General features: G+C 39.5%; 1 protein-coding gene across 1 annotated transcript; it reads right to left on the minus strand.

Annotated features, from left to right (window-relative positions):
- Positions 1 to 3,116: 3,116 nt before the first annotated feature.
- DSEL (dermatan sulfate epimerase like) lies at positions 3,117 to 13,421 on the minus strand. Its single transcript, XM_081262644.1, has 2 exons — positions 13,050 to 13,421; positions 3,117 to 12,242 (listed from the first exon to the last, which is right to left on the minus strand). The coding sequence occupies exon 2, from the start codon at positions 11,365 to 11,367 to the stop codon at positions 7,729 to 7,731; it is 3,639 nt and encodes a 1,212-aa protein (XP_081118770.1). The 5' UTR covers positions 11,368 to 12,242; positions 13,050 to 13,421; the 3' UTR covers positions 3,117 to 7,728.
- Between the last annotated feature and the right edge of the window lie 10,102 nt (positions 13,422 to 23,523).

Raw genomic sequence — 23,523 nt, forward strand, 5'->3', positions numbered from 1 at the left:
AGCATCTTAACAAGAAAAGATACTGCAGAATGCTACTCTAATCCAAAGCATATGTGTTAATGACACAGAAATTAACAAAAAGTTATTGTATATTAGGTATAATTATATTAGTATAAACTTTTGTTATATACAGTGCTAAAGTGAATAATGTTATATATATTTTTATATATACATAATTACAATAATTGGTTTGTTTTTGTTAACATAAACAGAGGAGTAAATACAATTATTTACAAATTGTTTTAGGCATTCCATATTTGATATGGAAAAATTTAAATAGAAAACGGAATAATTGTCAATGTAGAAGTTAATATATACATATATATCCACCAAATGCAGATAAAAACAAAGTTATGCTTGATATACAAATGGGACTTATGACAGAATAAAACTGAGTGATAGTATCAAACTTCAATTTAGAAAATTCTATATCTTTGTAAATCTCAGTAGTAAATACAATATACTCTAGATAAACACAAACTTCAGAAATGATAGAGATACCAAAGTGAGAGTTTGGATAAAACTGTTTCTTGGAAGTATGAACATAAAACAATGATACTTCTAAATCATGATTTTACATGTGTGTGTAACTCAGTAAAATATTAAATACTAACATGAATGCACAATTCTTTGGCTTATCTCTCTTTATTCTATATGCTTGAATTATCTGAAAACACTAACATTTTTTTGCACTGGGAAAATGGTACAACTTATGACACATGGGTGTCTTTGAGCACATGTGGTAGGAGAATGAAAGCAAACCCACCTCTGCTATCTCTCTTTCTCCTTCAAGTCAATAAGACTAGAGAATCTGAGGTGGTCACAAAGGGGAACAGTTATTTTTCTATTAATTTTCACACTTAATTTGTTTAAAATGCTTACATCATCTATGAAGGAGTTCTCTAGATGGAGAAATAGAGGTTTAAAATTAAGAAAGAACACAGAGTCTTAGGCACACACACTGTGTGTGTGTGATTTGAAATAAAAATGCTTCTCTTCATATCAAAGCAAGGAAATGGGGGAAAGGTGAAACAAGATCGGTGAGAAACTCATCAGAACAATCAGCAGTCATATAGAAAAAAATGTACCTCTTAGGGCAATGGGATTTGTAAGGTTTCAATGTGTGCATACGAATATATATTTTTATTACCATGTGTTCAACAGTGAGATATTTTAGATAGTTTTGTAATTATTGTTGGGGAAAATGAATAACTGTATGTGTGTACACTGCAGTTTGGTAAGCCTAGAGAGAAATGAGTACTCGTTATCAGGGGCACATGAGCCAGGTGTAGCAAGCTGTGCTCTTGCTAGTGCTGGAGTAGCCAGGGTGCTCAGATTAATGTCTGACAATTAACAGTAAAAACTATCTGTTTTGTGTGAGATTAACTTTTATTATCTGTATTCTTTATACAAACTTTTAATGAGTACCTTATGAAAGTAATTTCATCCCTTCCTGGTTGTCTTCCCTGTGCTTATAAATCCCTCTTCAGAGTTTCGTGAAATGTTGTAGTAAAGAATCAAATTAAAATAGCTCAGTAAATATAAAAGAGCCATATTTAAAATTTTCACATAACTTGAACAAATCTAAAACAAAATTAATCTTATGAACAAAATAGAGGAATAAATAAATGATATATAATTAAAACAACAAACACCAACAAAATTCAACAGTAATCTTTCACCATCATATGCCAAGTTCTGGAGAATTTCTGCATATCATGAATAAGGCAAGCTTGCTTATAGAAGGGTGACAGATTTTAAAGCAGGGATTAGAGCTTCTACTGCTCATTTAGTAACTAAGGAAAGTGACAGCAATGGGAGCTGAACTGACTTCCACAGGGGAAGGACGGGCATCACGGACTTCTCATGAGCATGCATGTTATTCTCCTTAAATGATTAAGAACAATGCCCATCCCATGCTCAGAAAAAGAAAGACAACACATGGAAGAGCACTTCATGTCTAGAATATTTGAGAAGCCGAGTCACATAAAAGTGAAATTTTATATCAATATTAACACACTTGAAAGAAAAATTAGATTCATCTCTATAGTCGGGGTAATACAGAAATAGAGAAACAACATAAAATAGAATAATTGCAATGTGTTATGGAATGACTGGAGTCAGATTATAACTTTTCTTTTTAATCAAGTTTTATCTCACTAAAATTCATTCTTTTAGTTTAGACCACAACACAACCTTTATAGTAATGATTCTTCTTGAGCATCTCCCCTTTCCCCTCCCTCCCTCCCTTCCTCTCTCCCTTCAATATTTTCTTCCCCTCTTTCCTCCATTTTTCCTTCCTTCATTCTCTCATTGCCCTTCTCCTCTTTCTCTCTGGCATTGTTTATAATGCAGGGGAAAGAGCAATAAGTTGGGGGGGGGCTCACCCTAAAATTGACTCCATGTGAATGTGTTTGGATGACCCTGAAGTCATGGAATTGATGGGAACATTAACTTCCACTTGCTGTAGGTTCCTTTATACTAGGAACTTTGTAAAAAGAAGAAAGAGTTCCTTTATGGTCCCTAGCAGAATTGTCAGCTCCATTGTCATAAGGCCATGAACGCATCCCCTGGATTGAGAGTTGTCTAGCACTGTGGAACTGGAGGCACTTGGGGTGGTGAGGTTTTGGTGGGGAGGAGAGGAAAATAAAAGATTGCTGAAGCCTGGGTCAAAGGCACTGAGTTATTTTTCTTACTGCCATCACTAGCAAAGACACACACACACACACACACACACACACACACACGCACACACAGTCTCTCAGACCACACTCAAGTATCTCTTCCTCTTTAGGGCATCCCTTAATACTTGATTATAGACATAATTTTTTTTTTCTTGTAGTGGGTTGGAGCAGTCAAGTAAGAATGTCAGTGGTTTTGCTCTATTAGTATTTGTGGACAACTCTCAATCTCTTTGGAAGGGCTACTCATTGGTGATCTGACAAATAGTAAAAACGTAAGCCAGAAAAAAAAGGGGGGGCCTCTATTCAAATATACCAGCCATAACTTCCTCTAAATCATTAAAGTATTCTTTACTCATAACTACCTTGCTTCAGAAATAAGGAGATGAACCAAACCCACTACAGAACAGATACCACTTTCCTTGGGTGGTCATAACTACCCCTCTTCTCTCTCTCGATGAATTTCTGATAGTTCTGAAGTCTTGGAGCAATTGCAGGTTCATAGTCAACCAAAATTTGTGTTCTTCCCTCATGTAATCAATACCTTTACAGCTGATATGCATGAATTAGAGAATTAATGCATGAATGATAAATACAGGGACGATTTCTTCAGATTTTTGGAATTGGAAAAACTGCATAAATCTCTGCCAAAGTACTTATCAGTGGATTTAATTTGGATAAACCACTTGTCATGAGTTTCAAATGTATATGTAAAATAAGTACTACATAGAGCTGTGCAGATTGTATGTAATAAGATACATACAAACCTTATAATTCAATGTGTAGCACATATTAAGTGATTAACTCATGGCAGATCTTGTATTTTCAAAAGATTTCGTTGCGCTTATTACTTGAGGCATTGTTTAATATGCTTCAGGTAACTTGCAAGATGTTTCTTCTTTTTGGCAATATCATGCCTGAATAAGATCTTACAGTGTGTAGTGGGGAACAGAGGGGCAGACGTAGAGCACGGGCGCTTAGTATGGGCATATTCTTGACATTTAAAGTTGAAGAGCCAGGACTTAGGATTGTTAGGGAACAAAGGTAAAGGCTTGCCATCAGGGTAGGGTAGGGGTGGAGTTCATGTTTACTGGATACATTGTGGGACTGTGTATCTATATTAAACTTGTCCTGCATTTTCCAACTTCTGCATCTTTTCACTCCATAGTAAATCCTAACACTACTACCCAAAGACTTAAAGAAGGGGGGTATGGCAAATTATCTTAATTATACTCACATTGCTTTTAGATTTTTATTTTTAGATTAATAAATGAGACTTTTATACATAGAGATCTGACAAACTAGTTAATGACCTTCAGTCTGTTTCCTTTTTAGGTTTGTATTTTGTTGTTGTTTGTTTTGTTTTGTTGCTACCTAACTAGATAAGGTGTGAAAGAAAACAAAAACAAAAATTCTCATGGTTTGAAAGATTTAGCTGAAAATCACCTTTGGAATCAGATTCAATTAAACATGTTACTTGGGTTAAACATAATATAAATCCATATACATTACAGCTCAAGAATCTACAACTTTTTAAAATGTTAGAATTTGTCATTTTTAAAGTATCTAACATGCTCTATGCAAAATCCAGTACCTTTTGGGCCTCAAAAGTTATTTGGATAATTTTTCTGCCAAAATATAGTGAAATGATGGCTAGTCAGACACATTAATTTGGTTAACATATAAGAAAAAAAATATCCAATGCCTTGATATATCTTAAACATCCTGAAAGTGATGGTACAACATACTGCCTTCTATTTACATTTTTTCCTAATCAGTGAAAACTTTTCTAATTATGATCAAAGTTAATGAAGTCAAGCAGCATTGAAATTTGAAAAGTATAATTTTTTACTCACTTGTAGAAAGTAAATGTGATATACTTTATATATGAAGACTGTTTAGGATCTTTAATAATGCATGAAGTTCTCTGCTTATCAATGTTGCCAATCAAAAATAAATGGCAGACATCATGTACAAACACAAGAATGAGAAGTTATACTCCATGTATGTACGGCACGTCAGATTACATTCTACTGTCACGTATAACTAAAAAGAACAAAATAAAAAAATAAGTGGCACACAGGAGGGGTAACAAGTTTATAAAGGGGAATTATTAAGACATGCTAGTATGTAGGAGGGGAGTGCTTCTTTGAATATATTTGCAGCAGGCAATGTGGCAATTCCTCTTATATTCCTTGAAATTTGAAATAAATAAAAATGATCCTATGCTTGCCAGGCATTTATCAATTATTTTTAAAAATAATCAAATGTCTAATATTTTGGAATCTAGGCACAGTATATATGTGGTTTTGTGTCATATTCTTGAAAAAATCTGTATTTTAAAATATAAATTGAAGCACATTCAGATTTAACTTCCTTCTCCTGAGAAGACTCTATTTCCTATCCTGTTTGGATTTTTCACTGTGGTACATTCAACTTTAGATGTGGCCTTTATATTTCATCCTAAGAAAATTCTGTCATTTTCAAACTTTGAAAGCCAAATTATCATTACATTTGTTACTTTACTTTTGGCAGCAAAACATCTTTTCAAAATTTCATTGCGATTATTTTGAATAAAATATTGCTATGTAGATTATCCCCAATTAGGTCTAAATTTAGGAAATGAACGAAGGGGTGGCTTTTACATATAGGACATTTTATATAGGTTTTCCAACAAGTGTTTCATCTTATTTGCAAGATGAGTAAAAGTACATGTACAGGCAACTTAATTTTTTCCTGGATTACCTTGTGATGCAGAACCTGAGGATGTACTAGGAAAATCACTCACCTTAGGTATTCAGGTTATAAGGCAGAAGCATGAGCATGTGTGTGCACACACACCCAATGGGTGTGTCATCCCCTTCCCCATGCAGGCGAATTTGCAAGTAAAGTCTTGAGCAACCTTCTACATTGGTTACCTAAGTAGTGGGGCTTGCAACTAAATTTTTCCTCTGGAGTGGGAATGAATGAGGATAGAGACAGGTAACTCTAAATTGCTGTTAGGATGAATGGTATGGTCCATTGTGAAGACCATTTGGGTAAACCTCCTTTCTTTTGCCACCATATATCCCCATATTCATCCTCAGAATTACTCTTTCATTTTCCACATTTCTTCTTTCCCCATTCCTCCACATGTTCCATTTAACTCTCTTCTGCTTGTGCAGGCATTTCCATACGTTCAAAAACAGCAGGGGTGGCTTCTGCTGTCTTCTCTGATACCTGCACCCATTTATAATTCTTACATTAGTCAGACCTAATACAACTTCCAACCCAGAGCCTTTTTATTTGATCTGATTTGAGATCACACATCCTGGGAATTGAAAGCAAACACTGAGACTCTGAGCAATAATGGAAACAATGTTATCATCCATGTAGCAATTTTAAATGTTTGCTGATTGACCCTGAGATAGAATACTCTTCCTTAATAATAATAGTGTAGATTTAAGTCTTCAGTGCCCTTTTAACTTAAATTAATGTAATTTTATTCATTTTGTCATCATAAAGGGAAAATTATGGGAGTCATGGGAAGTAAATGTGGAGGAGGGGAGCAGTCTGATATCAAAATGGAAGGAAAATGATAGCCAAGTTAAGATTTAGCTGGAATGTAACATATCCACAGCTTTATCACTTTGGAGGCACATTTTGACATAATAACAAACTACTGAGACAGAACCACTTTTATCTAGGTCAGAATGACAGACTCTAAGTGTTAGAGAGCTTGAAGGAACTCCAGTTTGTAGTTTGAAGCATCAGGAAGAAGACTGCAATCTGTACAAAGATTTTCATCAAGTCTCGACACTGCCTGATAGTTTTCATCCAATACATTGTAATTACTCCACTGGCTCATAATGGCATAGCATTTTGATTTTAGAACCCAGCAAAGGAAAATGAACCACATTTGATGTTGACTACATTTATAATAAGATGCAGATGGTAAAAGAAACAGATGCCTCTGACATCATCTCCCATTTGCCTTCAATTTTGCAGACACTGGCGGTCTGTAAACTCACTCAAAAGGAAGCAAGAAAAGTCAGGCAGTTTTCCAACTCTGTCTCCAGTCTAAGAAAACACTGGCAGCAGTGGCAAGGCTTTCTTTGACTCATACAGTGGTAATTCCACAAAAAAAAAAAATAAATAAATTTGATTCTGTCAGTCTTTAATGCAAAATTAATCATCAAAAAAAAAAAAAAAGGAAAACTCCACAAATACGGGGAGGTCAGCAATTAGTACCCACTGACTGTTTTGCTGGACAGTGGCAAAAAGGACAGGGTGGGAATAGTGTAATGGCAAACAGCTGTAGCTTCAGGAAGTCAAAAAGAGACTTTTAAACGGACAAGCGTGTCTAAAAAACCAGCCCTCAGCACCCAGACTGTTCAGACTTATTTCTTGTTATTTGTAAGTAAAAAATTTTAAGGAAACTTTCCAGGTTACTATTTCTGACTTAAAAAAAAAAGTCTTTATTCTGTATTTCCATCTGCATTTCCAGAAGGAATCCTATAGTTCTGATAGGAACTTAACGCCATTTCTCCAGTGATATCACTGAGTGTTATATAAAGTAAAAGGAATTCACTTTTTTTTTTCTTTTTCTTTGTGCAAGATAAGTGTGTTAAAAGACCTTTTCAAAAAGATAAGGAACTTTTGTAGTCCATCTTGAAAGGAAGAGATGCTTGGGTAAAGCAGCAACTGCAAGGCCTTTAGTAGTGTATGAGGTCCCCAGAGAGGTTAGCACAGTTACAGAAGAAGGCAAGTTAAACAAAATCATTTAAAATCTTCCCATCTTCCCGGAAGCCCATGATATAATTTCATCTAACTTCTGAAACAGAAATATTTTAGCAGAAAAAAAATTCAGAAACAAAAGCAAGGAAAGTGGTAACATAAAAATAAATCCTGCTAGGCCAAATATGGTGCCTATTTTTTAAATAATCTCTCTGTGCAAATAAAAGTACACACACACACACACACACACAAGAATAAACAAACTCTTCTAGTCCATATCCACAAAGCGGGTGGGGAAGCATTAGTGCAAATTTCTGCTGACCTGCAGCATTTAGTCCATGAACTTTGGATATCCTAGTCGGTCCATCAGTGTCCAGCAGATGTTTTCAATTAGTTTAATTTCATCTCTAGGCAAGTTTTGTTTCCAAACATTAGTATTAGTTGGTGATATTTCTCCTTCATATGGAAGGTAAAAAAGGTTTGTGGAAGTGGCAAACAATATTTGGTTTAAACTAGCAGGAGACAAAGGAATCCCAAGAAAAGCAAAAATCCTTTCAGTAGTTTTTTGAGGAAAATGAACAATATCTTCAAACTTGACCAGCTGGTAGCTGGTAGGCAGCAAATCTGTATTTATTCTCAAAGCTGCTGCTGTATTTGCTAGCCATAAATGAGACAATAAGGAGACAGCGTTTGATTCAGAATTTTCTAATTCTTTCTTCAATGGTTCATACTCAAAAGCATAGCCTGAATTTAAGTTACATTTGCCTTTACCTCCCTCTATTTTAAACAATTTTGCTAAGTGCTCTGGTACATTCTTCAAAGTGTAAAGACTTGGCTTACTACTGTACAGCATTGAATAAATCCATGCCCGAGGGTCTCTTACAATATACAATGCCCTCATCGAAGCTCCTAATACTTCCTGAAAAAAATGAAGCTTCAATGTCCAGCTACCGCTACTTAAACTAAGCACAGGACGTGCACTTGGGTAATAGACCAGGTGTCTCCTCAAAGCCCTAATATATTCAGCATCTCTGTCAAAAGCGCCTTTCATTCTACTTCTTTGTTCCAGCAAAGACTCTCTCCTTTTCAGTTTTCTTTTCTTGTCCTTATTTGTTGTAAAATATTGGGCCAGTTTACCCCTACTGGTCTCATGCAGATGGATGTTTTGTAAATGTAGTTTTGTGTCCTGGACTAAAGACTGCAACCAGCCTCGAAGTAAACGGAAATGCCCACTGTGGATATCTGATACCTTCCATTCACAAGCATCTACAAATGAATCAATTTCAAATTCCGTTTCAGGGATATCAATGTAGGCTGTAGGAACTCTGATGTAGAGAAAGTCACTACTGTTGAAAAAAAGTTGTTTAAGTATTTCGGCTCCAGAACCAGGAAGTGAGGTAATGACAATATCAGGAAGATCCACGTAGTGCCCCTTGGAAGACACAGACTTCTTGCTTGTCTCAGTTCCTGTTCTTGTCCATTTTGCACAGATGGGCTGAGTGCAAGTGCTCCACACATCTAGAAGCTCAATAACCCACAAGGCAATAACAAGTATTAGTATCCAACGCATTAGTTTTCTAAAAGAAAGGTAAAACCGCCATTGAAATGTTAAAATCACCAAACTAATGCACAAAATTAATCCAATTGCTATGTTAAACTTAAATCCAAAGGGGAAAATAGCTCTATCTTGTCTTACAGGCAGTACTATTGCTTGAGTACCTAAACCAAATCGGGTTATTTGGCCTTGGTCAGCCACATTGGCAAAGCCACCAAATCCCAGGTAATTGAATCTTGTTTTCAGGTTGTGGTAGTCAGTTACAATGGAAACAATGTGTTCAGTGTTATTGACATTGAGAGAAATCTGAAGTCCAGAATTGGAATTATCAATGAATCTGCAGCTGGAAACATTGACATATGGCCCATAAAAGACATATGCAATTCTTGTGATTGTGGATTCCATCTGAAAGGTCACATTAACAAACTGAGTCCACCGTTTCTTAAATTCAGCTGCTTGTTCTGCTTCCTGTATACTAGCCATGGGGCTATTGCCACGGTGATCAAACCAGAACATTTTGTAGTGTGCATCCCATACATCCATCATGGCACCATTATACCTATTCATAAACCTATATGGGATGTATTTAAAATCAATATCCAGGTTATGAAAGAAGGCACTGACAGAATTTATCGGGGAAGCTTCTTGCCTCTCAATGTGGTCAACAACTAGCAGAGTTTGAGAATTTAAGAGGAGTAAAGCACGATACACACTTTTCAGTCTCATTGCCGAAGAATAAGCAGATACTGCTTCCCCACTCACAAATATCATTTCCCCATGTTGAGAAGCAGTGATGATTTCCCCTGCTGAGTCACCAACTTCCTCACCAGTCCACTTGAGCCACTGTGCACATTCTCCCAGCTGGCCTTCCCAGGGCTTATTACATTGGCTTGAGGGTGACGGAGCAAACACCAATACATTGTTAAGGTGGCTCAACTTTGGTCCATAGAGAGCTTCAGAAACAAAAACTTGCCCATTGGGGGCAAATGTAAATGAGTTCTGATCCGGATGTTCATGTCCAGGGTTAAAGCTTCTCCACCCATCAATCCAGGAGTATGGCTGAAAGTGAACTATGTCATACACAGCTCGTCCCCCCAGCTTCCCAGATTTGAAGGACACGAAGGTATTGGTTTGTGTGTTTGGCAGCCCAGCCCCATAAGTGACAACTCCCCAGTTAGGAAATGTGTGCATCTTTGCAGTACCATAGTCAGCAGGGGGCTGTGGGGTTAGTTGTGGATCATACCAGATGTATTCTGTGTGGAGAGTACTCCACCTCTGGGCAGTGGATGGAACCATGGGTCCATCTTTAGGTCGATGCTTTCTAATTTGCTGAGCTAACCAATTTCCAGCTCCATTCTTTAAGATAAACTTATCCAAGAAAACTAGCTGACTCTCTGGACCATAAAACCAATTATAATTAGAATCTGCTATACCCACAGTTCTTTGGAAGCCTGGCAAAAGGGTGGCATAGTAGAACCAAAAGTGCATTTTTAACCAGTTATTATCCAAGTTGTTGATATTAAAATGGCGCTGTGCCAAAAAAACATACTGCATGACTGATTTAGCTGTGTAGCTTCCATAGGCCACACCTTCATCCAAGGAGCCATCAACAATGTGATTCAATAGAAACATTGTCTTTTCCATGACATCTACTACAACCTGTTTCCATATATTTGCTTTAGATCCTTTATCTACCCCAGTAACCAAGGCTCCTGTAAGTACTGCTATCATATTGGTAGCCTGATGGTTATGGAGAAGTTGTTTGCCCCATGAGCGAACCTTGGAGTATTCATACATTTCCTCAGTAATAACCCATATTTTTTCCAGATATCTTTGTCTTCGATGATTATCTAATAAGTTATATAAAAAGTCAAAGGCAGTGGCAAAACCTGTTAACGAATGGCCAACTGGAACCTCATCTCCTGGTGCATTCTCAACCAGCCAATCTTTGTAGCTAACCATCCGGTCCATATATTCCAAGACAAATTCAAAGGCAACTTTGTCTTCTGGACATAACAAACAGTACAATGCTAAAGGAGGCAGATTGTTACCATAAATTTCATTCCACTTGGCAGCAAAATCGGCATGCTTGGGTGGAGGTAGGTAGTATGTTGGGTTGGACAGCATAACTGTCACTGCACTTCTGATAGCTCTAAAAAGATGCAAATGGCTTGTGCGAGACTTTTGTCTCATTGCTTGGATTTCTCCAGCATCAAAATATAAACTTGGATGAAGCATACTTCTCCTCAGCTTTTGGTTGGGTCTGAAATCTTGCACGTTCTGTGTCTTAAACTGATCTATATCATCTGTGAAAACTGCCCATTCAGAGTAATTACTCACAGACTCTTCAAGAGTATAGAAACCAAACATCACTAATGTTAAAATTAGGAAATGTCCTGTAAACATTAACGCCATGATCCATGGGGAAGATACTTTCCTTAGGCATACATAACAAATAGGGTGTTTAATGTGTTTTCCATCTGGCTAATATAAAGCATATATTAAAGATCTTGATTAAACTGAATTTAAAATCTTCTATGCTGACATTCAGCTCATTCAAAGCAAGTACATTTGCCAAAAAGAGAAAATTTTACATAGCGCATGTGTATCCCTGGCACAGTTCTGTTCCAGTAAATTTCAAGGAATAGTAATGCCTCTAATTTTTCTGTAACAGAGGAACAGTGGTAATAGTCAAAATTACTATAAATGCAGCGTTTACTTCCTTTACATTAGTCTATTTGAACAGAAGAGTCAAATCATACATGGTACAAGAAAGAAAAAGCACTCCAAAATTAAAATTAAGAGTCATTTGTAGCACAGCAAGCCATCACTGGTGATACACTCACCACACACGTATGACTTGTTTCTGTGTGTTTGACTGAAGACCATGGCAAAGTACTAGCATTCTTGGAATGAGTGGAATCACTGATTATTCCTTTCAATATTTTATGCTTCTTGGTTTGTGAACTATTTCTTCTTCCATTTTGGGGATAAAAACATCTTCAAAAAGTGTTCAAAGTCCCATGTGGTTTAAAAATATTCAAACTCCTGCCTTCATTTCAAATGTCTTTTCCAGGCTTACTGACTCATCAGTCTATATGACACAGGAAAGCATTTTGATGTCTTCTTCTATCAGCTTCATCAATACAACTATAAAAATCTAATCTCTTCAGCCACCTAGGCACATCTTTTCCAATCATGGAGTAACCATCAACGGGAAAAGAAAACTCCCCTTTCATCAACAGTGACCATGCCGTCTCTTTTCTCTTCCTTTTTCATGACTCTCCTTTCTGAGGGGAAAACAAAACAAAGCAATTGTCTGAGGCTACAGGTAGCTGAAAGTGAAGGCAAACTAATAATTTAAATACTCTACAGTCACTTGATAGAAATTTGAGAATTATAATAAAATCTAATATTATATACAATCTAAGTGATTGATAGATACAATCAAGTGATTTGTTTTCTTAGACTTATATGCACATACAAGGATTCCAACAAATGTGAGTAGATGACAAGCAGCTGTGATATATACATTGCTTTAGTCCTTTTTTTTTTTTCTAATGCTTTCATTAAAATGCAGTTAAAGAGGAATCCTGCTATCATTCTTGTTATTTTGGTTACAAATAACCCAGGGACATAAAAGTAAACCTTGAAAGAGCCTTTTTTTTGTTGCTATTCTGGCTGAAGGTCTGGCCTTCGCTGCATCAGGAGTCTTCCCAAGGGGGAGCAGGAGGAAGAGGACAAGTAAGAGGGTCACTCCTCCAGGAGGAAGGCCATCCAGGGCGGCGCGGCGGCCTCACCTGTGGCCTGCGCCAGCGTCCCCGCACGGGCCAGCAGAGGGCGCGCGGAGCCAGCGCTGCGCGCTGCCCGCCGCCCGCCTTCGCCGTCCCCGGTCGGCAAGAGCTAACCAAGTTTCAGTCTCGGGCAAGTCTGCTCTCCGCAGGAGATGCTGTCGCTAGGAGTTTCCCGACCCGCCCCGCCTGTGGCATCTTCTAATTCGTGTCCCACCAACCTGTCACCCCTGCCCGCGCTCGCGGCTCGCCCACCGGGACCGGCGGTCCGGGGCGGGCGACCCCCCGATGGCCCAGTGCGCTTACCTCCGGCGGCTGCGACGGGTCTGGGGCGGCGCTGGGCCCCAATAGCTGCGGCGGCGGGGAGTTGGGGACTTCGCGGCGCCGAAAGCCGGCCCCGCAGGGACCCGGCGCTCGGACGGGCTGAGCCGGCGCCAGGGGTCCTCCGCGGCGCTCGGGCACGCCCGCCCTCGGGGAACCCCGGACGCTCCGGGGCTGCCCCGGACCGCCGCAGGCAACCGTGGGCGGCTGGCGCACTCGGGGCAGCGTGTCCAGCAGGAGCCGCGTCGCCAGGCCGCGACGACACTGCGACCGCCGCTCCTCCGCGCCAGCTCCGGCCGCGCGGCCCAGGGAGGGCGAGAGACGGCGAAGGGGGCCGGCGGCCGGGGGCGGGGCGGGGCGGGCGGGGGCGGGGCCTGGGACGGGGAGCGGCGGCGACGCGGGCCGGAGGGGCGTGGTCGGGGCGGGGGCGGAGCCAAGCGCGGCGGGGAAGCGGCGCGGAGGTTCTGGGCTGCGGCGGCCGCTGTGCGCTCTGAGGAGCTGGGCGGGAGGAGGGGGCAGTGAGGGAGCGCGAGTGCCACGATCCGGCTGGGCTGGCGTTGAGATCATTTGGTTAAGCGAAGGGGACAAGTGTAACAGAGCCACGGGTGGATGGGGTTGATGATAAATGATGGGAGATGTGGGGATGATCCCGGTGACATTTGTGATAACAAGATTCACCCTCAGGAAAGAGCCAGCGCTGGAGAGGGAAGGACCACTCTCTTGGAACCCAGAGGCAACCTCGCTGAGGTTGCAGTCATTGCAAAGCAAAACCAAAATATGTATATTAGTATATGAAAACAACTTCAGTAGCACAGATGCAACCGACCAGGGCAAAAATAATAATAACCACGAATGAGCTTTACCAATTGAAAATAATTTTAAAGCCAGTATAAATAGGAGCAATATGGGATAAACAAGTAGAAGGAAACTCATAAAATGAACAGAAATATCCTTCCTTAGAAATCTACAAACTGGTGGAGGCAGCCCGTCTTGGTTACTCTCACATGCTTGTGCAACTCCAGAGCTTGGGATTTCTTCTTATACTGGACTTTGGGAACTGCTCAAAGATACCAGATTACAGTATGACAAGACCCAATCCAAGTCTCACCACACTATCACAATTAACAGCTCAGCCGTGATAAGAATATATTTCTGTCATAGTGGGACACCTACCCCGGTCCAAATGGCCAGTGCTTTTGCTTCAGCCCTTCAGGAACTGTATTTATTGTATTTCTTGTTTTTCAATACCCAATTCTCAATCAGCCCTACTTACCAGTCGCAATTTTTCTGAATATCAGATTTCTTTTATTATCCTGATCTCAACTCAGATGCTTAATTTCCTGTATACATAACTCCTTAATTTCTGAAGCCAAATTGTATGGCTAGCACTGTATTGTTTCTACTTATATTCATCCCTTAAACTTTTTTTTTTTAATGCTTACTATTTTCCCTGGCTCACTCCTGTACTCTTACGTGAAGATCCTTCAAGTCATGATTAGAATGCCATCCTCATTGTAGGTGCTATACTTTTGTTTAAAATGAGTTGAACTTTTAACAAGTGGGCTCACATAAAGCTTTGTCTCCTGTTGAGATTTATTACTAAACAAAGGTCTTTGACAATCAGAGACAGAACCTCCTGTGAATATCTGCATACTCCCTCCATGTGACCTCTGATGGAGGAAACCCCTGGGCTCCATCCTCCTTATGGAAGAATACAAGTAGGGCAAAGAAGAGCCTGTATGCAGAAATGCCTACATTTTCTGCAGAGTTGAGCCTAGGAATTAGTTTTAGTAAACACACTTAGTAAATAAGTGGACTGTGTTTCTGAACAAAATGTACAGATAGGGCTATTTTATTCTATGGATCCAAAGTGCCCCATGATGCAAGGAATAAATGACTCAGGCAGAATTGGTGCACAAACATCTGCCAGGCGGATATTTTAAGTTTCATCCAATCATTATATCTTTAGATTTATTAACATCAACATGATCATTCTGAATTTATAGATGAATGAAACCAGGTACAGACATTGTGGACTTTAAATTCTGCCCCATGTATATGGGCTGAAGCTCTGGGGATGTGCTAGCCCTCAGCATTCTCAAATGAGCTTTCAAGTTATTCATCTTGAACAGGCATCTTCTCACACTTGTGAAATGTGAATGCATTGAAATAAAACGGAAGCCATGGATGAACAATCCAAATCATTGGCAGAAAGGTTGGTAGGTAAATGGCACTATTAAAAATGAAGAGAGGCTTGTTTCCTGTGAACTAAAAATGGATAGCTCCAATTATTGTTCCTTCTACACATGAAGATGGTACAAAGTTAGTTAATTATAAATAATGCATCCAGCCATAGAAGGGATGAGCTATATGCTATGTTATCGTACATTAAAAACCTTTATGAGTGTGGCAAGAGACACATATACCAACAGCTGCTAAATTCAGAATCCTGAAGCAGTATCTTATTTTAATGGAAGTGAAGAACAGTACAGTCTGTTGCTCTGGGGATTTCTCTCTACATAAAATGATCTTAAATCTACATGAGATTTTTCACAGTGATTTCAAAGCACTTATAAAAATCAGTTTTCTTTATTTGCACATCTTTCAATCTATCCCCAACCACTTGACTTGCAACAGTGCTTTTCAGAATAAAATAAATTTTAGAATCAATCCCCCAGTGCAGAAGTCTTGCTTTGTTCCTTCTTTCCCTCTCTCCTTCGCTGGCTCCCTTCCTTGTTCTTTCCTCCCTTTAGTTCCCTCCTCTCCCCCTCCTTCCCTCCCTCCCCTTCTTCCTCCCTCTCTCCCACCCTCAGTCCCTCCTCAGTTTTTTTCATTTGTTTGTTGGTTCTTTCTCTTTACATTTTTTATTTCTTTATTTCTTTCCTATTCTCAACGACTATTCTAGAGCTTAGCACTTGGTGTTGTATGTGTATTGAAAGTTGAACATGAATTATCACCCCCATTTCATGGCAGAAAAGAAAATGTCATATAGGTCTAAAGTGGGTTGCGAATCTGAGCAGAAGCAATGCCCCTTTTTCTTCTAACTGCTGAGAAGTTTGCTTCACACAACCCATAGTTGGAGCTATGTCTCAGGGTGACTTAATTCAAGTGACACCTAAGTCTGTGAAGCCAGCCAACATTTTAAAGAGAATTTCTGCAAGAATTTTATGTCTTGAGATAGGTAAATTCAAGTTCTAAACCTTAGAACATAAGTTAAACACTATATAGTCTTTCAGAACAATAAAATGCAAGCAGTAAAACAAACTTGACACTATATAAAGTCCTTGGGCTGAAGTCTTATTTGTCTGTGATCTATATCTCTTGTGGACTCTTGATAATCAGAACCAAGATATCCCAGAACTAATTGCTGTGCGTTTAGCAACTGATCATGCTCGGATCTCTAATTTATCAGCTTACCCAACATACACTCATCTGAATCTGGGAATGGTTTTGCTATTCTTTAGGATAGGCCTTCTTGCTAAGGCTTCGTCTGTGAGAGCTCAAATGCAGATTTTCTGAACCACTTACCAGAACCAGATGTATGCTAGGTTGATCCTCTAACAATACTACAACTAGTATTTGCCCCAAGTTTGAGGATATAGTCAGAGTCACCATTTAGAAACAGACACCAAATGCAAGTTGCAAATTTTATCGCAAAATTGGCCAGCAGTAATATGCCACACCAGCAATAAAGACAAAATACAGATTTGAGGAAGGCCATAGAATCTGGAAATACTCTTTAGCAATTGTTTTGAATACAAAACATCTCAAAATGACAGGGATTTTGCCTGCAGAGTCACTAATGAAGATGTGGCTGAATGTGTTCCTTAAGTTTGTTTATCCCACTGTATGAGAGAGATTGTGACAGTATTTGGATTTAAAATATTTAAACTTACTAAAGTCAAATTCTGAGGAACAGAGTTTCCTCATAAGTCTACTAAAGCTTTGTATTTATAAATGAGAAGCTTTATCACCACTGTATCTGCTTACATACAATTTTGGTTTGGCTCTAAAAGAAAATTTTAAACAAAGTAAAACTTGCAAAGGGATAACAAGATGGTTTTTCCAAGACTCTTCTCCCCCATCCTCTCTGTTCTCCTCTACTGATACCGTTGGTTCTCAGCATGGGGCAGTTTTGCCCCTCAGAGGACATTTGGCAATGTCTGGAGAAATTTGGATTATCGAAGCCAGTCAGTTGTGGTGGTGGTGCTGCTGGTCATTTAACAGGTACAGGGCAGGGATGTCATTAAATGTCCCATGATGCACAAGACAGCCCCCTGCCCCCACTGCTAAAGTTATCCAGTCCAACCTGTCAACACTATGGACACTCCACCTCTCTACCCTGACCCATTGACTCTAAAAAGTAACTAGGTGCTAATTTTTGGTAGTTAAAATAAAGTCATGAACTATCTGTGACTGTTTCGGTCACCTCCTTGCAGCTCATTCCAGAGCCAGATTCAGTGTGTGAACATACATGTCCCTCCAAACTTCACACGTTGGAACCACAATCCAACGTGATGTTGTTAAGAGGTGAGGTTTCTCAGATGTGATTGGGGTTGCCCTTGTGAGTGGAATCGGGGCTCCAGTGAAGAAGTGGAAGCGACTTCCGTCCGGGGTGCCTTGTTGTCCTCTGCCTCAATCTATTTTGTGCTTCTGTAATAGAATACCTCACACTAGGTCCCTGGGGAAAAGCAGAGGTTTGTATCCTCACAGTTTTGGAGGCTGGGAGGTTGAAGAACAAGGCACCAACAGGTTAGGACCAGTCTTTCTACCTTGGAGACAGCACCTGAGTAGAGCATCCTCCAGGGGGTGGTGCGGAATATGTGTTCTCATGGCAGAAGAGAGGAGAGTGGAGGACCCACTTCCAAAAATGCTTTTTTATATCAGCATTAATTTCTCCATGAGAACAGAGTCCCCAAGACCTCAACTCCTTCTAGGCCCCAATTCCTAACACTGATGTATTAGAGATTAAGTTTCCAGCACATAAATTTGGGCAGGGGGACACATTCAGTACCTGCGATCTCTTTCCTCGGGAAGAAACACAGCATTCATCCCTTTTATGCTTATGTAAGGTAAGGACTCACTGTGGGGCTCTCTCTTGGAAACAGAAAGTAGGCTTTCACCCAGCACAATCTGTTGGCACCTTGAACATGGACTTACCTGCCTCTAGAGATGTAGGAAATAAATGTATACTTTGTTTATATGACCCCATCTATGCTATTTTGCTTTAAGAGCAGGAACAGCCTAAGACACCAGCTCTTACTAATTTGTTCACAGATGGCTTTCTGTAATCTACTACAGACTGCATACTGACTTCATTTCTCTTTACTTGCCCTAGGACCAGCGGCTGTCTTGCCTCTTGAAAAAGCTCAGGCACAGCTGGCCATAAGCCAAATACCACCAAAGAGTAGCAAGAGTGAGGTGGCATCGGGGACATCATAAATGTCTTTCTGGTATGGACAGCAGCAAATCCTCTCCCCCCTCCCATCCCTACACTCCCCAAACCACCTTCATTATTGTCTGATTTTTTTTTCTTTCTAAAAAATTGTTCTTCAAAATAAATCACTTAAACTCCCAGAATCAGAAAGTCTATGCTATTGTTAAAAAGGTCTGTTTCCCAAATCTACCCCAACCCTATGGTTAAGAATCTCAGTGTGTGGCCTGGTAGTCTGTACCTTTAAATGTCCCTTGAATACTTAGGGAACTGAGTTCCTCTTCTAAGAGAATTCTCTTTCTTGCCTCCTTCCCTACATACCTCTGGGGCATATGTCTGAGGGTTCTTTGTTTTGTCAACAAGAAACATCCCCAGCCTGGCAGGACAGAGATTAATTGGGGTGAGGAACTGGTGTTGCAGAATTCCTGGACAAGTGAGGAGCTGTTTTTCAACTGTTTTAATTATTGTGCATGTAAATTGTTTATTCCTGTGTGAGGAAGTGCATTGGTAGATAAAGTCAACAATAAAGGTAAATAAGATATGTAAAACAGAAGAGGGAACAAAAAAAAAGACAATCTAGGAATAATGAAACTTGCATTGCATGTTTTTGGGCACATTGATTAACTGGCAGCTAGCAGAGAAGTTTGTTGCCAAAACCTGAGAGATTAGCTGGGGAGCAGATGTGACAGGCTGTCTGGGAATGTTGGCCAGTAACCTCCCACCAGTGCCTCCACCTTAGATCCAGCCTGTACTACATTCCTGGGAGACCGCTTCAGTGGAAAGCTGGAAGCTAGCTCCCTCTCCTTCCCTCTCCAAGGCCAGGAGACGTCTCCTCTGCTTCTGAGCACTGCTTCACTCTCTTCTTTTTCTGAGAATCAGCTTCACCAGCTCCTTCATGGGGACACGTATACCTCTTAGCACAAATTTGTTATCGCCTGGTTCTGCCACCAGGAAGAAATTAATTGTCCTTTTTGAGCTCCAAATCCAAATGGTCAGAAAATATTACTGCTCAGCAGGGTCAGAGTTCCATTATGACTCAGTGATAGAAAGTAGTTCAGGGTCATCCACGGTATTGATCATGGTACGAGAACATAACTAGCTCATCCCTTGAAACGACCTATTTTAAAATGACACATGCAGAGGACAATGCATCCCTTGAGAGGCATATGGAAACAATGGATTTGGTGGTGGCTATATGAGGTGGTAGAGGTTAAGGGAAAGAAGGGTAGAAGGCAGGACAGGAGCAAAAGCTCATAAATGCCCAGAGGTCATATAAAGCCAGCTGTTTTATTATTCTTACTCTCTGAAGATTATTCCTTTGGCAGAATGTATTAAGTGTACCTGATCATAAAAATCACTTAGAATTGCTTGTTTAAAATGCAAACTCTGAGTTCTCAAGTGCTACCCTACAATTATAGGGGTTATAAGAGAAAGAAAGATGAGGAATGAGTATTTTTAAGTGTCATATTATCCTGTGAAATTGGCAAATTACCCCTGAAAGGATAACCTTTTAAAATATTTCTAGCTAACAAGAGCTCCCAAATCACCCTCTGCTTACCACTCTGGTAACCATGCTATTGTCTCTGTCTATAAGAACAACTCTTTAAGATTACAGGTATGATCATGCAGTGTTTGTTTTTTTTTTTTTGTGTGTGTGTGTGTGCCTGATTTATTACACTTATTTCTCTTCCATCCATGTTGGTTTTGTATGGCTGCATAATATTCTATCATGCATACATATCATATTTTATCTCTTCATCCACTGATGGACACTTAGGTTATTCCTATTCTTAACCTCTGTGACCGCAATGGATGTAGGAGCGCAGACAAAATGATTGTCCCACAAAAATGATGACTGGGTAATGTCTATGTTAAATCCCTGCATTAGTTCATCCACAAGGTATACATACTTCCAAGTCATGTTATATGTGATAAACACATATAACTCAATCAATTAAAAAATAAAATAGTGCCAATTATTTAAAATAGAGAAATTTGTTTCCAATCCAGAGAGCAATGAAGTACAATGGGAGAAGTGAAGTATACATGATTGAAGCTATGGAGCTATTCTGACCAAGATGGTAGCCACTAGCCACATGAACTAAAAATTAAATTAATTAGAATCTAATAAAATTAAAACTTCAGTTTCTTTGTTGCACTATTGGCATTTCCAATGTTCAATGGCCACTTGTGGTTAGTGGCTGTATTATTGACTAGCACAGACAGATTACTTCCTTTGCTGCTGAAATTTTGACTAATGATTATATAGAAAAAAGAGGGGGAAGTGGGAGAAAAATGCTTCATTATTTAAGTTAGGGGTACTGAGTGAGCCATGGGCCTATCAGATTTGCTAGGTAATTGTTGCATAGATGATTATGTCAGTCAGCTTTTCATTACTGTGACCAAAACACCTGACAAGAAAAACTTAAAGAAGGAGAAGTTAATTTTGTGTTCACAGCTTCAGAGTTTAGCCCTTGGTCAGCCAACTCATTGCTCTGGTCTGAGGTAAGGCCGAAGGTCAGGGAAACAGGGTGTGATAAAAGTAAAGCTGCTCAGCTCACGGCAACCAGAAAGCAGAGAGAGGAAGGGCGCATACAACTCAGGCTGTGCCCCCAGAGATCCAGCCCATTCACCCATATCCCACTTGCCTACAGTTACCACCCAGAAGTCCATTCAAATGGATTAATCCATCAAAGAAGTTAGAGCCTTCATAATCTAATAATTTCACCTCTTAAAATCCCTACATTGCATAATATGAACATTAATAATACAAATCATAACAATGATAATGTTGGTGCATTAATCCTAATGACACTTAATCCAAGAAAGCCAAATATCTAGACTATTCTTTTAAAAAAAGATATTATCTGTTTTTCTAAAAAAATGGCTTAAAATTTTTTGAAAACCCTGTGAAGACTAAATGAAATACATCTGTGAGATGAATTCAGATCACACATTATAACGTTTTGAATTCTGATTGAGAAGTGGATGCACAAAAATAAATTTCCTGATTTCACCTATGTTGGTTCAATTCTGCACGAGGAATTCACCTTCCTATTTCAATGCCAAGGAGAAAAGTGTGATCTTTTAAGTTACCTACTTCCGCAAGTCCTCCTAGTTTGAAATACTAAAAAAAAAAAAAAAAAAAAAAAAGATGTCATATTCAAACAGTCATATTTCTATCTGAATAAATGCATTAAATTTTATTTTCTTAATTCATTCAATAAATATTCACTGAGAGCTCAGTAATGCATGGTACCAGACACTGGGAAACCTCAAGGGACAAACATGCCTAGCCAAATGGAACTCACAATCCTGTGGATTGAAAAGTCATAAAAGGCATGAATTATTACTTCATTTTTTCTGTATTTTAATCATTACTTTTTCATATTTAAATGGCTTTGAAGGATCATCTATATCTTGTAGCTCACTGTTTTTCAAAAGTACATTTAATTTTATTAGGGCGGGAAGTTAGTCATGAATCCAGAGCTGGAAAAATAGATCAAAACCTAAATATTGTAAGAAATCTCTAGAATGCTTGCATGTTTTTTTCAGAGCTTCACCCCTTCTATTCTAACACCTGGAGTCCAGCCAGGCACAGAGCATGTTGGCTGGCGGCTGCAGAAGGAAGCCTGGAACTGCTCTTGCTGTCCCACTTCCAGAGTTTCCAGCACAGCTAGCCAGAGACTTCCTATAGACAAGGAGGGAGCTCAGAAAAATCGAGTGTGGTCGTGCAGCTATTTGTCTAGGAGCGGTTGGGGACGGGAATAAGCCATTTACCCCACAACAGGCTGCAAAGCAGGCCACCAAGGAGACTGAATACGGAAGAACAGAGCACCATGCTTGGCTCACACCTCACCCTGGGCCAGAGCTTCTAACACAAGATGATTTTAATTTTGCATTTTGGGTTTGGTGGAATGCTGTTTTATAGAGAAAGAGCTGGTCAGAGCCATGTTCTCCAAAAGATCTTGATGATAAGAATCATCAAAGTCGCCTAATAATTCCCTAGCTGGAAATGCAATTCAGGATGTCTCCTGTGAGATGTAGAAGACAATGTTCTTAGCAGGTACTTCATAGTAGCCATGAGCAGAGGAGCCTAGGAAACACTGCAGTGGATGGCTAGTGAGGACTTCCTTTCCCTCTTAAGTGTTGTCCTCAGCCTCTTTCTGTTTTGGCTCTTACAGATTAATGATGGCATGCCTGGAGTGTGGAGTATGGTGTCCCGGGTTTCAGTCCAACCTCTTGAGACAAAGTCTTGAGATATTAATTTCTATGAAACGTTGGGGCAGGAACATAACTTTTCTCAGTACAGATGTCCTCATATATAAGTTGTGTGGCAGTGTTACTCACTGCATAAACTAATGGAAGTTCAAGTAAGAGGTAAGTTTCTTGGCACAGAGTTTTGGGGTTGGCTCAATGAGAGCTATTTAGTTGAACAGCAGTTTAACATACTTTGTCTCACTTAATCCTCTTATCAATCAGGTGAAGGATGTATGATCAGCTCAATTCATATACAAGATATTGAAGACAAAGTCAGGATACACTCTACAGCATCTTAGGAGTGACAAAAATAGCATCCTGGTGTCTAGCAACTTGCTTTCTGGATCTATCTAATTTTAAAGATGGGGAACACTTTAGGAAACATCTAGTTCAGCTCCTTCATTTTACTAGTGAAGAATCAGATCTGGTGAAGCAAGTTGAATTGGCCAATGTGAGACAGACAGGACAATGGGAACAGAATACAGGACACTTGCTGCCCATATGCAGCAATGTTCAATGTGCCATTGTCTTCAGGCATATCCAGTGATACTTATTTCCAATGTGCTGCTTCTGATATAAAAAGAACTGATAAAATGACTCTTATATATGCTGCTTCAACTAGAGCAGCTTTTCTGAGATTTTTCTGGGCCCTATTTGTACCAAAATTCTATCAGAAGCTTTTTAAAATGCTAAATAACTGTGTCCATCAGAGACCCTTTTTGAATCAGAATCTTGATCAGGCATGAGAATTTGCATTTTTATGAA

This window comes from Spermophilus citellus (genome assembly GCF_964194105.1).
Source record: "Spermophilus citellus genome assembly, chromosome: 12".
Lineage (NCBI taxonomy): Eukaryota > Metazoa > Chordata > Mammalia > Rodentia > Sciuridae > Spermophilus > Spermophilus citellus.